Genomic DNA, 15,898 nt, shown 5'->3' with positions numbered 1-15,898 from the left:
TTGACACCTGATGGCTGGGGGCTGCAGGGGTCTGCTGCTCTTGGCATCAGATGTGCTCATGGCCCTTGGCTGACACCAAATCCTGCTGCCTCTGTTCCCACACGAGGACCTGAAGCCACTGGACTCACGATTTGCTCTTGGCTACCAAAGGGTTTGCTCTGACATCCAGGAAGCAGCCCCAGGACCTTGGCTGGCTGTTCTGTGCCCAGACCAGGTCCTGTAAATCCTCTTTGGGTGAGCAGAGCTGCTTGTCGAGGAGCAGAGTGTGGTGCTCTGTGCCACACGTTCTGCAGGGCACGTGCCATCTCTGCCAGCCTGGTGCCACCTGTCCCCAGCTGCCAGCCCCTCCCTGCTGAGATCCCACTGATGCTCTGCCTGTGCCCACAGCTGTCCTGTTCCTGGGCAGGACAGACACACAGCAGGTGTGTCTGCTCACCTGGATGTCAGGACCCTGCCCCAGGTGTAAGTGTGTTGGGGGAGCACACAGCTGGGACAAATCCCCCAAAAGGAGTGGATCCCTGAATCCCTGAAAGCAGTCAGATCCCTGGCTGCAGTGTGTGGGTGGTGAAAGGGCAGCTGCCTGAGTTCCTCCATCCTGCTGCCCTGCTCTCTGCAGCCAGGAGCAGGCACTGTGTCACTTGGCACAGCCTGTGTGCCAGGGCAGTTTGCAGACAGTGTACATTAGTATTTTTTTCTCCCTGTTAACCCCCTCTGTCCTTCCTTCTGGCCGTGGTGTGTGCAGAGGGAGTGATGGGCTGCAGGGTCACTCCTTTGGGGTGGGTTTGGCCCTCCAGGCTGGGCTGGGGGCAGGCTGCAGGTGCTGCACTGGTCATTCTCCTCAGACACAGGGCTGTATTTCTGTCCTCTGCCCCAATCAAAGTTTAATTTTGCAGAGTGAAGCAGCTTCAGCAGGAGAAGCTGGAAGGGCCACTCTCCCCACCGTGCTGGATCCATGGTTGGGGCACTCTAAGGGAGGTCAGTGTCCATTCCTGCACAAAGCAAAGAGGGGGATGACTTGACCCTTGCTCCCAGTTTGTGCTCCATGGGCTGTTTGGGGAGGCTGCACTGACCCTGGCCCAGGAAAGGATGCAGCTCATGGGAAGCTCCCGGGCAGCAGAGCTCCCTGCAGACACTGCTGGTGTGTTTGTGGGGCTGTGGTGCAGCTGGGGTCAGCCCCAAGGGGCTGCTGAGCCTTCCAGTGCTGGGACAGCCCCTGGCTGGTTACCCCAGTTAGCCCAGCAGGGCACCAGGAGACATGGAATTAGGGCACAGCTGTGCTGATTTGAAGGTTCCTCAGTGCCAAAGAAATGCTGCTTTGCTGGGTGTCCAAAGGGACAAGCAGCTGAGAACAGGCAGACCACGGAGAGGCTCAATGTGATCCTTTACATTTTCGTTTGGTTTACTTCAGTTTTGTTTCCCAGACTACAGCAGCAGCCCCCAGACGAAAAGCTGGTGTTTTCATTCACCACAGAGCTGTCTCCAAATGGATTTCACAGCAGTGTTTGGTCAGTGTGGTGGGCTGAGGCAGCCTGGCAGATGTGTTACACAGCTGCTGCCTGCACACGCTGCAGGCCTGTGAGGGTTGGGGAAGGAGAGAAAACAAGAGCAAAGCACTTCAGAGTTTATTGCAGTGTTACAGGAGGGGTTTGGACGGGGGCAGGAGCTGTCCCCTCTCTGGGTGTCACTGCGGACCTGCACCATGCCTGGGGGTCCCTCTGTGCCTGCATCTCCTCAGGAGGGCACTGAGCATCCTTCTCACAGCCCCAGCCTGTGCATGATCCCTCTGGAGGGGCTGTGAGCTGTCCTGGGCAAACCAGGAGATGGGATTGCAGGTTCAGCTCCTTGCTGACCCACGCTGGCTTTCCTCAGAGGGGCAGAGAGAGCTCTGCATTCCCCCTTTGTCTTTCCCCTGCCTGGCTTCAGGCAGCCTGCAGACCTCTGTACCATGGCAACAGTCCCCCTCCTCTGCAGAGGAGTCTCTGGGTGTAATAACTGCAGCAGCACTTTATGAATGCCCGTTTTAGAACCTATATAAAAACGACACTGTGCTGTTATGGCAATGTACCATCCAGATGCTGCAGGTTTTTAGTAAGGCCCTAAAAGGTGAGGTTGTGCCAGCTGTGTGGAGACAGCAGTTTGTAAAGTGCCCTGAGATGCTGGAGCACGGGAATTCAGGCTTGGTTTTCTAACAGCTGGTGATCACAAAGCCCCCTTTTTGGCTCTGAAGGAAATGAGTGGACTTCCCTGAAACCTTGGCTCCCTACCCCCTGTGCCAAGTGAAATGGGCTGCTCACAGCCAGCACTGGGCACTGCCCTGGGGTCTTTTCTGTGCTGTCCCAAGATAGAAAATCCCCAGTTTGCTGCAGAACATCAGCTGAAGCCTTGTTTGAGGGGCTGATGTCTTTGCTGCCTCGCTGCCTTTCCCTGCTCTTTCCACAGAGATTAATATTTGAGGACAAAGGTCACGCTCCTGTTCAGGATTTATTGCAGCACGCAGCTGATGTGCCTCAGGCACAGCAACACACTTGTGGGTTTGATGCCAGAGTTGATTTTTTTCCCTAATATTTGCCCAGGAGGCTGAGTTCAGTGAGCAGCACAGAGGGAGTGCCAGGGATGAGCTGGCCAAGGAGCAGCTCTAATCACACCACAATCAGGCTCTTGTTGTGTGCCCTGACCTTGCCAAAGGGCAGCATCCTGCCCCTCTGCTGGATCATCCTGCTCCCCAGGGGATGGGTACAAACTCCCCCTACTCCCTGCACGTGTTTGGGTGGTTCTCACTGAGAAAATGTCTTGTGAAACTTTTAAATTAAGTGATTTTTTTTCCCCCCATGGAAAGGTTAGCTTCCTTTCTCCAGCCTGTTTCCTGATCAGCCTCAATTTACTGGCACGTCCCTCTGGTGTCAGTGCAGAACCCGAGAAAAACCACATTTACTGTCAGCTGTGTTTGCTGTTGAGCACTCGAGTCACGGGAGAGTTACAGCACGTGGCAAGGCTGTGCCTGGCCTGGCTGCTGCTGCATTTTGGGGAAAGCCAGGGCCAGGCAGGGTGAGCTCTGGGGACAGGCTTCACCCTGCCTGGGGACACAGAGCAGCCCCACACTCATTTGTGACAAACACGTGTGCATATCATGGGCTTTTGTCTTGTCATTTCAGTGACACGCTTGTGTGATAGCATCTAGTTCATGTGTTGGAGCTCATTAAGTTATTAAATGTGATTTTCATCAGTGCGAAACCAGTGACCTGGTAAAAAAAAAAAACAACCAACAAATAGAGAAGAAATCTCTTGCTGCTGCTTGTCCTCAAGTTGGGTGAAGCAGTTGAATGAGAGACAAATATTTGAAATATCTTTGCAAGACAAACTTCTTTCTCACCAAGGCCAGTTCTAGGGCCTGTTAAAATCAAGAATGTTTCTGTAGATGCCAGTGGGACTGAGGCTCGATCCTCGACAAACAAAAATCACATTTTTATCTACAAGAGGGAAAACCAGAGAGCAGCCCATGGCTGGTGGGGCTGTGGGAGGCAGAGTGCCCCACACACATCTGGGCTGCTGTGCTTTCAGTGAACAATCTTTGGATAAAGCAGAGGTGACCACAAAGCTTCTGAAAAAAAAAAACGGGAAATAGAATAAATATTGATTATGCTGGAGTGTGCTGAAGTATGCAGCCTGTGTGATTTAAAACAGCCAGAAGATTATTCCCTAGGACCAACTCTGTGAAATAATCAGTGTTTAAAATTTGATTATCAGAAAGCCCAAGGACTTTAATCTGTATAGATGTGCTTCAAAACATTTATTTGCAGGAACAAGGATGTTTAATTTTTAGCTGTCGTTCCGTTTGTAGATAATCCAGAAAAATGCCTACCAGCTTTAAGCTCCTCTTGTGTTTAGTCAGTCTGGTCTTTGTTTCCTTCTCCCAGGGAGAGGTGAAGTTGTGTGTGTTGTTCTGATGCGCTTCATTGCCACTGAAATGATCGTGGTGCTAAATATGGTGCTGAAACAGCCTCTCCCATTATTGAATTAGGAAGAAATCTAACAACTGAACATAAGAACAACAGCCTCTCCAATGTCTGTGGCCCCTTGCCAGGTGAAAACATGATTTCAGAAGCTTATTTGTTCAAAGTTAAAGACTGTAACAGTCTGAAAGCCCAACCTTGCTCCCAGTGCAAGGGAAAGTGCAGTTCCCAGCAGAAACCTCAGCCCATTGCATTGCCAGGGCTGGGGAGCACTGAGAGACTCTGTAAAACAGGCAGTGGAATTACTAGCTCCAAAATATAAAAATGTACACTGGAAATGTCCCGTTGAGGGGAGGGCACTCACACTAAGGGGCAGTTGGTACATTTAGTGGAATACTGTTGTTGCTGCCTTGTGGCTTTCACCCTCTTGGAGTCATTACAAACATTAGAAATGACATCCCTAAGATCCTCATATCCTTTATTACATAATTTCACCTGTAGTTTAAGGAAGCTGCCCTTGGTTCAAGTTCCGCCTTTGGATCAACGCGTTGATAAATGTGTTTCCTTTGGATTTGTGCTTTATTTTGATTGCTGCTTTTCCCTTTCTCCAGAAACTGCAGTACCCATCTGTGCAAAGGACATCAGTGATGATCTGATGAAAGAGTTTGCTTTCCTGTCTGGTGAGTACCAGAACATCTTCAGGGTCTTTCTCTCTCTCTCCCCCTCTCCCCTGTGGTAATTAAACACTCCAGACAAACTCCTTTGCTGTTTGTCAGAGTGATACTCCCCACGGGCTATTGCCCATCAGGTAGTATCCAGTGCCACTAGGAATGTTGTTAATAAAACATGGAGGCAGTTTGAAAGAGCAGATTAGGTTTCTGTCTCGTGCCACACTGTAAAATATTCTTACCTCCCAGCACTCAGTGCATTAACGAGCACTTTGCTGCGAAATGTGTTTCTGTGGGTTCCAGACCAGTGTGTTTATTTGCCCGTGTATTTCTGATTCCTTTCGCTGTCCTGTGTAAAGTACACTCAGAAAATAAAGGAAGTAACTAGTACTTACTACATTGGTGCCTAGCACCTGCACCTGTGTGGTGTGCTTGGGCTGAGAGGCAGATTTGGCTTTGTTTTGCTCTTCTGGTGATGTGAGGAGCCCCTCTGCCACCAGCAGTGTGTGTTGTGAGCTGTCTGGGCTCTGCTGCTGGCCCTGCTCAGGGCCACCCTTGTCTTTTCTGCAGGTGGAAGAGGAAAGGACAAGGCCTGGATTATCACCCTCCCCGACAACGCTGGCTTCAACCAGGTGCCTGAGGAGAATGTGTCCAAAGTGCTGACATACCTGACCTCAGTCCCCAGGTATGAGCTCCCTGTCGGCTCTGTGGTGGGCAGAGGTGTGGGACCTGCCTGGGCTGGGCAGGGACCTTCAGGGTACAGCCACCATGAGGGGCTTCTTCAGCTCCCAGAGCACAGCACAGGGATGCAAAAGCCCTCACAGTGTCCGGGTGAGGTGTTTTGTGTGCCAGGAAATGCAGGGTGAGAAGTGGACATCACCCCCGTGACCTGGAATGTGTCACACATTTAGTTGATTACGTTTCTAATTAACAGCAAAAGCTTCCCCCAAGCTTTGGCATGTGTCACCCCTTAAATGCGCCACGCCGCTGCAAAATAATATTTTGGCATGTGCAAATAGAGAGTCATTACTGTGGAAAAGGAGAAATGAAACCAGAGGAAGAGACTAATTAGAGGAACAAAGCGTTTGGGGTCCCTGTGACAGGTGATGGCTCAGCAGAGAGCAGCAGCTCCCATTACCTGCCTGTGTGTCAGGGCAAAGCTGCTGACAGTCTGCCTGTGCCTCATACAGGGCTGAATATTTAGATTAATGGCCATCCTAGCTCTTGCTGCTGAGCCTGGTGACTCAGTTACCTGGAATGCTTAATTTTCCTGAATGATGCCTGTTTTTTGGCAAATTTCTTCCTGCAGGGAGAGCAGGCTGACAGCAGCTAGATGGGAGCTTTCCATTAACAGCTGCCTTGGAAGAACTGTGGAGTGTTTAGGTGTCTCTGTTTAAAAAAAAAAATAAATAAATAGATAAAGGGGCCTCTAGTTCTTCTGTCCTCTTTTTGATGGACTCTGAGGTTTCAGGAGCTCCTGGCCCACAGAGCACTGGCCCAGCAGGATCAGGACCCTGCCAAGTGTTGGCCAGAGTGATTTCTCCTTCATCCTGTGCCTCTGCACTTCCCAGCTCTGTCTGGTTCCTCCAAGGCTTCTTATTCCATCTGTAAACACCCTGGAATTAGCATGATGAGCAGCCTTGCTGTCCCTGTAATAGGGACAACTCAATCAGGAAACTAATGAGAGCTGCAAAAGCTTGGTGCTGATTCAAACACGTCCAGCATGTTTTTAGTAAAACCACTTTAATCATCCTGCTCTGCTCCTCCTGCCACCACAACAGCCTGCCCCAGTGTCTGATCACCTCAAAAACATGTGCTCCCCAACACTTTGGAGCTGGAAGGCTCCAGGCAAAGCATCACCAAGGTGGGGGTGGCAGGTCTGTGTCAGCTCTGGTGCCCCTCAGCAGCATCACATCATGGGGTTAGAGCTCAGACTTGGGCCCAGAAAGTCCCTACAAGAGGTCAATATTTACCTGCCAGAGTTATTTAATTTCCTGACATGTCAGTGTTCAGAGTGGGGGCACCAACACTTCCTTACCTGTGGGTGTGCAGGGGCAGGTGCCTTTCCTGTGCAAAGGAACTGCAGTGTGCTACCTCTGCCAGTCTGAGAAAACATCACGGGTGACAGGTCTGTGGTATTTGGGGGAAGCTGAATTTCATCAGGCATTTTTTTTTTCTCCTGGAAATAATTGTTAGATGAAGGAGACGGATGCTGGAAGCTACTCCTGACTCCTCAAGGCAGTGTCATTAATAGCAGAGCCAGGCCAGTCCTGTAGGCAAGTCAGTTTCTGGTATTCCTGGGAGCTGTGCTGCAGGGCTGGAGGCAGCTGCAGAAAGTCCTTGTGTGCCTGAGCTGTAAGGGAAAATCAGTAATAGGTGCCCACTTTCTATTCCGTGCACATCCAGCTCAAAATGTTGCTCTGGCTGCCTTCAGGCTGTGCTGAGCAGCACCACCAGGGCTGTGCCTGAGGCAGGGGCACAGGGCAGTGTGGCAGATCCTGGTGTTTCCAGAAAAGAGACCTGAGGAGTGATAGAGCAGCACTTTGTCCTGGTTTGGGTTGAGGACTGTGACACTGTGGCCTTGACAGCAAATGCAGGTCTTTCCTCTAGGCTGAAAGAATTCATCTCTTCCAAGGTAAGCCAGAATTCCAGCAGAAGCTTAAAGAAAAAAAAAATAAAAATCAGTTGAAGTCAGTTATGGTATCTCGAAGATTGTTTTTACAAAAAAACAGACTTAATCACTATAAAAGTAAAATTTGAAAACTAAAAAAAAAATCCCTCTGTGTGTATTCCATTGGTGTGGTGCTGCCTCCAATACTGTGTGCCGTTCTGGGCACCAGATTTAAAATGGATGTGGAGGTCCTGGAGTGTGTCCAGAGGGAGGAGGTCTGGGAAAAGGGAATGTGGCTGTGAGGGGCAGCTGAGGACTCTGGGCTCGTCTGGAGTGGAGAGGAGGAGGCTGAGGGGGGATCCCATTGTTTTCTGCACCTTCCTGAGGGTGGCATGTGCAGAGCAAGGCGCTGAGCTCTTCTCCCTGGGATCCAGGGGTAGGAGGTGTGGGAATGGTTCAAAGCTGTCCCAGGGCAGGTTTAACACAGACTTTTAGGAAGCATTTATTTGCTGAGGGGGTGTCAAACACTGGAACCGTGTCCCTAGAGATGTCATTGATTCCCCAAGTGTTCAGGGGGCATTTGGACAGCGCCCAGAACCACATCTTCCAACTTTTGGTCAGACATTTGGGCAGATTATCACCGTGGGTCCCTTCCTGCTGAAATACCACATCCTAGTCTGTTCTGCTCTGTTCTTTGCTTGTATTTAGACAAGGATTGCCTGTTTCACTGGGCTGGGAGGTGAGGAGCAGTGGTTTAGAGCCGTGGCTGATAGCACAGGGCAGTGGCAGAGTGGAGGGTGCTGGTGGCTATAAATACCTCTGGGTTTCAGTGCTGGGCAGGTCGTGACTCTGATCCCACCAGCAGTCTCTCAGTCCTGTGCTAAATCTCACAGCTGCAGACTCCAGGATCCAGTTTCAAGTCCTGCAAAACACCCCAGGTCTTTATTTTTAGTCTGGTGCATCCTGCAACACGCACGAAGTTAAGGATGAGGAAAAAAAAGAAGTGACGTGAAACACCCAGAGAGAAATAATCCTTGCCCTGGTTATCTGTCTCCATCTTTCTGCTGCTGGATGCAAACAAACAGCCCTCAGAGCCTTGGTAGAAAGCACTGATTTATTTTTATTGTCAGTCTAAAAGGTACATCACGAGCCTGGAAATCTGATAAACCTGCAAGGCCTGGGTTGCAAATAGTCACAGACTTTCTCCACTGGCCTACAATAAAACGACAAATTTCCCACAGAAGGTGTCAAGGCTGTCAGACTGCTGGAACTTTCCTCTTTGTTTCTGTAAGGGAGCTGATAAAAGTGAATTAGCATGCTTGGAGGCTGCTGTCTGAGCATAACCTTGTCCTGAGTTAATGGTGTACTTCAGCTTTTCTTAACTGGCACTGCACTACAGCCTGGCTGCCTTGTTTAAATTACCTGGATTCTGTGGGTTTTCTTCAATGTTTTGTTATAATTACACCAGTTCAGTCTAAACAGATTGGTGGTTTGGTTTTTTTTTTTTTTTCCCAATTGCAGACTCTTGGGAAATACCATGGGCAGTTGGGAAATGTTTCTTATAGTTCAGAGAGACGTACCTCTTGAAATTGTAGAGTGTGCTGAAAAGCTAAAGGGTTTTATTTTTGCCTTAAACCAAAGGATCCTTTGGCCTGCTCCCCACCCACTTGGTCACTTAGCTCATGGTGGGGGTGAAGAGAGCTAACAGAAACCTGCAGAACTGTCCCATGTTGCCCAAATTATTCCAAGCAAATAAAGGTTTTGGCTGAAAAGTCACACTCACCATGCTCACAACCTCAGACTTCATTACATCTGGAAGTTCTGTGTGTGCCCCAAGTAAAATTTGATATTCCTTTTCTCTGCTCTTTTCTTCTGCACTAAAAGCCCTTGAGTAAATTCAAATGAAACGTTTGCACTTTGGGTGTGATATTACAGATCCATAAGATCTGTCATGGGATAGCTTGGGAGTTGGGTGCCTCTACATATCTTCAGTCAGTTATTGTTACGAGTTAAAGGAAATTTTATATTTTATCCCTCTGAGCACAGCTGCTAATTCCTCCTAAATGTATTTGTCAGAGCTGTAGCTGCCACAGACCAGAGCAGCAAGATGTGCACTGAGTGGAAGCTCCTGCACTGGCTTCACGTGTCTTGGGTTTTGGGTTTTTTTTCTGTAGTGAGCTGCCAAGTATTGTCTGCTGTGTGATACTTCCGAGTAATCCACCGTGTGTTTGCCTTGCCAAACACAGGAATTAGTGGCAGTGATGCCGACAAGAAGCTGGTTGCACGGGGCTGTGCCCAGTGCAGACACCTGAGCCCTCTCTGGGGAGGCAGCACATGTCCTGGGAGCCTCTCCCCAGCCCTGAGGCACCCGGTGTGGGCATGGCTGTCCTCCTCCAGCATCCACGGAGTAAATACTGCAGATATTTATCACATATCATCACCTCAGTGTGCTGTAAATACGCTCAGGTGGTGGGGCTTGGTTACCAGCTGGTAGCAAACAGGAGTGCAGTTTGTCCCTCAGCTGCCTGGAGTGTCACAGCTGGAGCCTGGCTGGGCTGTTCCCTCCAGCCTGGGGAGCAATATTTGAATTACAGACAGGGCAGTTGGGTGTTGGGGCCCCTGCCAGACCAGGCACCCAGGGTGCAGCTGGCTGGCTCGCTCAGACTGGGCATTTCAAAGCAACTCAAAGGATTTGGGTGTAAAAAGGGATGTCAGGAGCCTGTGCTTGCCAAGGTGAGGTGGAAAACGCCTCGGAGCAAGTGCTGCCTCCCCAGCAGGACGTGCTGGGGGAGCCACCACAGCCTGTTGGAGCACCAGCTCCTGTCCCCTGTGCCAGGCTGGTGTCACCTGGCGTCCCCTGCCCTGCCTTGGTGTCACCTGTCTCCTGCCAGGACAGGCCATGGCTTGGCTGCTGTAAGGTGAGCCCAGCTGGGCAGTGAGGGCAGGGGGAGGCTGCTGGCCAGGGGCACAGCTCCTCTGCCTCTGCTGCCTCCTTCTCAAGCCGCTTTGGGTTTCAAGAGCAATCTGCTGTCACCACCTGGCTCACAGTTCACAGGTGTGAATTCACCCTGGGCTGCCGCAGTCACAGAATCACAGAAGGATCAGGCTGGGAAGGAGCTGTGGGGATCACAGGGAAGGGCTTGGGTTGGAAGGGATCTTAAAGATCATCTGGGCCAGCCCCACCAGCCAGAGCAGCTGCACCTGGAGCAGGTTGTGCTGGAATATCTGGAGATAGTAAAAGCCCCGAGTGGATTTGTAAAATATCCAGGGAAGGAGATTTCACAATCTCTCTTCGCAGCCTGTTCCCAGTGTGCTGTCACACTCAGGAGAAAGACATTTTTTCCTCATATCCAGATGGAATCCCCTGTGTTTCAGTTTGTGCCTGTTGCCCCTTGTCCTGTTGCTAAGCACCATTGGAAAGAGTTTGGGTGTTCGAGAAATTTTTTTCAAAGAGAATTTCAGGAACTGTAGAAATACTAAAATGTGGTTTGCATTCCAAGTTCTTGGATGTGGGATTTTTTTTGGAAACAGGGTCACTTTTCTTGGAACATTATCTAGTTATTGGTATTTCCTTATCTTGCAGTCAACATGAGTCTGACACTAAATTTATCCTAATCCTGGATAGAAGACTGGACACATGGACATCAGTCAAAACAACTCTCCAAAAAATAGCAGTAAGTCCTCTTTAATGTTAATTGCTTTTAGGGTTCTAAGTCACCATGCCTTTATGCATCTCAGGAGCCAGGAGCAATGATGCTCCTGCTTTCTCTCTAGGCAATATTTTGCTTTATGGCCCTGTAATTAATTAGAGTGTGTAAATGAGCTGTTTGTGTATTAATTTGCTTGTTTGATCCATTTGCTGGGGTTTATATATGCTCTTTTGCAGTGGTTCAGATGTCTTTTGTGCCACGTCCTGTGCTTTTGATGGGTGGAAAATTTGGCTTCCTACATGTTCTTTCTTGACACTGGCTATTAGTTTATTTTTCCTAATTGTTGGTGACTGAAAGTTTTAGGTTCTTTAAACAGGCTTCCCAAGCATTTGTATGTGGGAAAAAAAAATCCATTTTAAAAGTGCATGGATGCATTCATGCGTTTTAGATGATGTGGTGCACACGTTCATGTGTTACACAGCATTAGCAGATTTCTGGTGTGAACATGGCTCACAAGTTTTGCAGTTCTGCATTGCATGGTCCTGGAGCCAGAGCTGGGATTTACAGCATTTAGGATTACAGGATTTAGAGCATGCAGCTGTAGAAAAGTCATGTTTTTGGGAGGAAAGGATCTAACAGACAGATCCTTTCCCAAACACACCCTGCCATGTGGGTAGGTCAGTGGAAATACTCTGTGTATGCTATTATTGTGTTTGTTTCTGCTCATAGTCACTGAATGGTTAAAGACACCAGTCCATCTGAGAATGGAGGAGTAAAAGGGTATGTACTGAGGCAGAAAATGCTTACCTGGTTCTGATAAAGTTAGATCTTATGGTATTTTAAATTGTTAATACTGGTACAGCTGAACTTGTACACTGGTGCCGTACTGAACTTGTACTGGTACACTTTAAGTTGGTGTTAAAAATACCTGGGCTTGCTGGAATTTTTCTGGTCAGCATCCTGTAGGAGGCAGGGAGGGTTCCCTTTCTGCAGTGTGAATGAGATACCACTAAAAGTATATTTGGTTCTGATTTTTCTGAATGTTAGAGACTGAACTTGCGGGTGTGGTTACCATACCAGCAGAGAAGAAGCCCGTTTAGAAAGCAGTTCTTTAAAGTGGTCATCAAAATTCAGTTCTGCTGCCTGTGTTTGAACAGGTGCTAATACCAAGAGCATCCTTTAAGGGTGATGTACTTGCTTTGCATAGTCTGGAAGTTGCAAATGGGAAAAAAATCCTGTCCTAATTTGTAGCTTCTACAAAAGTGTCATTAATTTTGTGTTTAATAAGAAGATTTAATCATTGGAGCATACACCCTATTTGTGAGCCGTGTGTCCATGTGGAGAGGTGACTTTGCCTGCAGTATCAGTGCTGTCCATGCAAAGAATGGGAGGTGCTCTGTGCAAAAGAGGGATGAGAAGCAGGAAACCCATGTCCACTAAACCTTATTGCCTTAAAAACAGAGTCTGGTCCTAAATGGCTGTCTCTGTGTCCAGGAGGTGTAAGGACAAAAATTTAAATCGTGATTTTTTTTCCAGTCACACATCATAAACCCTGGTGCAATTTAAAAAAAAAGAAAATCTTTTTCTGATCTTTGTACAGTTTTGGAGTAAAGGAGTGCCATGGAGCTGAATTTGAAATACAGAGCGTGTCCTATTTTTTCCCAGCATATGTATATGCAATTGCAGCTCTGCGGTTGTGCATCTGATCCTGAAAATTCTTCTATCACACTGTACAGATTTTTGTTTTAACTCTTTATGTGTGTCTCTAATTGCCTGGGCAAACCAGGCTCCCGCTGGGAAGCGATTCCGGGGCCAGCCTCGGGTTTTGGCCGGAGCATCTTTCCTTACTCTGCCCCCGGAGCACTGAACACCTGGAAAAGGCACCTTGGAGACAACGGCAGGGGGGAAAGGGAAGGGTGAAACCTCTGAGCCGAGAGCCCAGTCCTCGCGGGGAAGAGCGTCTGCAGGATGATTTTTGGCATTCCACCTTAAAAGCGGAGCCGGCGCTGGGGAGGAGAGCGGGGCTGCCAGCCGGGGAAGCCGGGTGCCGGCAGGGCTGCCTGCCTGCCGGGCCCCTGGCAGCGGGGACAGCCGGGGCTGCCATCCGCAGCATCGCCGCATCCCCAGCCGCCGCATCCCGGCGCATCCCTCCCATCCCATCCATCCATCCATCCATCCCGGCCATGGCGGAGGCGGGCCCGCGGCGGGGCGGGCGGCCCTCCCGGGATGCGGTAAGGGCTCCGGGCCCGCCGTGCCGCGGCGCACACGGGGCCGGGGCCGGCGGCAGCGCTCCGGGCCGGGGGAGGGCGGGCGGGGGCAGCGGGAGCCGAGCCGCAGCGCTCGGGGCCGGGCGGAGCTGGGGGGACTAGTGTCGGTGTCCTCCGTGCGGGAGCGGCGGGGCACCGCTGGGTATTGCTGGGTACCGCTGGGCATCCCTGGGTACCTGCAGGTATCCCTGGGCACCGCCGGGTACCGCTGGGTACCGCTGGGTATTGCAGGGTACCGCTGGGCATCACTGGTATCCCTGGGTACTGCTGGGCACCGCTGGGCACTGCCGGGCACCGCTGGGTATCGCTGGGCACTGCCGGGCACCGCTGGGTACTGATGGGCATGGTTGGGTACTGCTGGCATCCCTGGGTACCTGCAGGTATCCCTGGGCACCGCCGGGTACCGCCGGGTACCGCTGGGTACCGCTGGGTATTGCAGGGTACCTCTGGGCATCGCTGGGCATCACTGGTATCCCTGGGTACTGCTGGGCACCGCTGGGTACTGATGGGCATCGTTGGGTACTGCTGGCATCCCTGGATACCTGCAGGTATCCCTGGGCACCGCTGGGCACCGCTGGGTACCGCTGGTATCCCTGGGTACTGCTGGGTACCTGCAGGTATCCCTGGGCACCGCTGGGCATCGCTGGTGTCCCTGGGTACTGCTGGGCATCCCTGGGAACCGCTGGCATCCCTGGGTACCGCTGGTATCCCTGGGTACCGCTGGGTACCTGCAGGTATCCCTGGGCATCACTGGGCATCACTGGACATCCCTGGGTACCGCTGGTATCCCTGGGCACTGCTGAGCACCGCTGGGCATCGCTGGTGTCCCCGGGTACCTGCAGGTATCACTGGACATCCCTGGGTACCTGCAGGTCCCCCCTGTCCCCCCGGGTCCCGCCGGCTCTGTGGCAGCGATCTCTGCTCTGGGGGCACACACCGAGCGCCCACCCTGCAGCGCAGGGCACCGAAAGGTGTTGGTTTGTGTCGCCCTTGGTGCAGAGGTGGCTATATCACGTTTCGCGGCGGAGGGTAATGTAAGGAGGAGAGAAATGTAACCCGGCCTGGCGGAGTAAATCGTGCCTTAATTAACTCAAGTCTTCGCGTCACGTGCTTATCCGTAATTGAATGGCGCGGCTCCTACTTTCGTAAGAATCCTTTCCCATTCCCGGGGTGTCCCTGGGTGCCTCCAGGTACCCGCAGTGCTGCTCCCTCCGCCCGCAGGAGCAGCTCTGTCATTGCTCCTCCAGGGAGGAAAACCTCCTGGAGGAGAGGGGACCTGCACGGATCTGTGCCCCAGTGATGCTGGCAGCATCTTTTTGGGGGGTTGATCATGCAGCCGGCTGAAATGAAGGTAGCAGAGCGCTTGGGAGTCTCATTCTGGCTCTGGGGGAAGTTAAAGGCTCGAATTAGCAGCTCCTGGCATTTTGTTGCATGACTTTTCCTTAAAGGGCCAGCAGAAAGTCATAAAGTCGTTAAATCAGGACTCCTGGCCTCAGTCTGCAGTGCTCAGAAAGAAACTTACTGGCAGATACTACTTTTTTTTTTTTTTTTTTTTTTTTTTTTTTTTTTTTTATGTTTATTGATTATCAACCTCATGGATGCCCCAGAGAAGAAGGGTCTCGGAAAACTGAGTTCCTAAAATCGGGAGTGGGGGGGAAAATGTTACAATAACACTAAAGGAGTCAAAATGAGATACTCGGTAATGAGGCAGTGACTGTGACGCTTTCAGTGCCTGTCCTTTCTTGTGCTTTGTTAGCCCAGTTCGTCTGCATTGATTAAATCAGATTAAACCACTCTCTTCGTGGTTGTAGTTAAATGTGCGTTTAAAAAGTTGCTGAAGTGGCCTTAAGGTATCCATGCCTGTGTCCTCGGGAGGGAGGGAGGTTGTGAGCATGGGCTGTGGTCACTGAGACAGGTGACAGTAGGGAAATGTTGCCAACTGCCCGATTTAGTGGAATTGTGCTGCTGTAGTTTCTGTCTTTGGGTAGTTTTCTGCCTTTCCTGGTGTGCTGCAGAGCACAAAGGCTTTAGAGGGTTCTTTAGGTGCTTTGTTACATAACCCCGGGTTTATCAAGTGCACAGGGTTCTTTTTAGTCTTAAAAATGATAAGATAAAGCATAAGGCGAGATTAAGGATCCTTTTGTCTTTGCTTTCTTTAATGTATTGTGGGAAAGGGGTTTTTGCAGCAGTATCTTCAGTATCATTAGGGTTCAGTTTTCAGGAAACTTTTCTACACTTCAGCCCTGAGAAAAGCTAAAATTGTTAAAATGATTAAAAAAAGAGACAGTCCCTACAGGAATGTTACGTAGAGGAATCACTGGTCCATGTAGGTTTTTTTCTAACATTTCATCTTTTCCCTTAAGTCTCTAAGAGGGCACAGGACATGGCTTGTTGGTGTCTGTCTTTCTACAAGCTTATTTCTTGTCTTGCTCATTTTTTTCCCGTTTGGAATGCGTTAGGTATCATTTGCAAAGCTGTGTTTCTTGTTTTGTAGCTACCCATAAGTGCTGACCTTGATCCTATATGTATAAGATCAGCTGAAAAAAAAAAAAATCCCCAAATGCTTTCTAAGCTGAATGGAAATCAAATCATCTGCCCTGGAAACGGAGCTGTTTTGAGGTGAAATAGCAGGGATCAAAAGGGACTGTGTGTGCATGGCCATGAGGTTGTCCCTGTGGTGGAAGGGTGTGAGTGCTGTGGTCTCTTTGTTTGTGTTGAGTGGAACTTGTTGGCATCCTGCCCCCAGAGGTGT

At 50.2% G+C, this 15,898-nt stretch overlaps 1 protein-coding gene across 2 annotated transcripts in view; it reads left to right on the top strand.

The window, feature by feature from the left end:
• The window catches only part of MCF2 (MCF.2 cell line derived transforming sequence), a 53,343-nt gene that overhangs the window by 4,987 nt on the left and 32,458 nt on the right, over positions 1-15,898 (top strand). For both annotated transcript variants that reach the window (XM_066339440.1, XM_066339441.1), the window contains exons 2-4: positions 4,562-4,630; positions 5,189-5,303; positions 10,813-10,903. In XM_066339440.1, coding sequence (XP_066195537.1) covers positions 4,562-4,630; positions 5,189-5,303; positions 10,813-10,903 — 275 coding nt within the window. The remainder of the gene's footprint in view (positions 1-4,561; positions 4,631-5,188; positions 5,304-10,812; positions 10,904-15,898) is intronic.

Source organism: Sylvia atricapilla, chromosome Z (genome assembly GCF_009819655.1).
Source record: "Sylvia atricapilla isolate bSylAtr1 chromosome Z, bSylAtr1.pri, whole genome shotgun sequence".
In the NCBI taxonomy this organism is placed as follows: Eukaryota; Metazoa; Chordata; class Aves; order Passeriformes; family Sylviidae; genus Sylvia; species Sylvia atricapilla.
The sequence above is the reverse complement of the archived record's forward strand: the minus strand, read 5'-3'. Positions and strand labels throughout refer to the sequence as shown.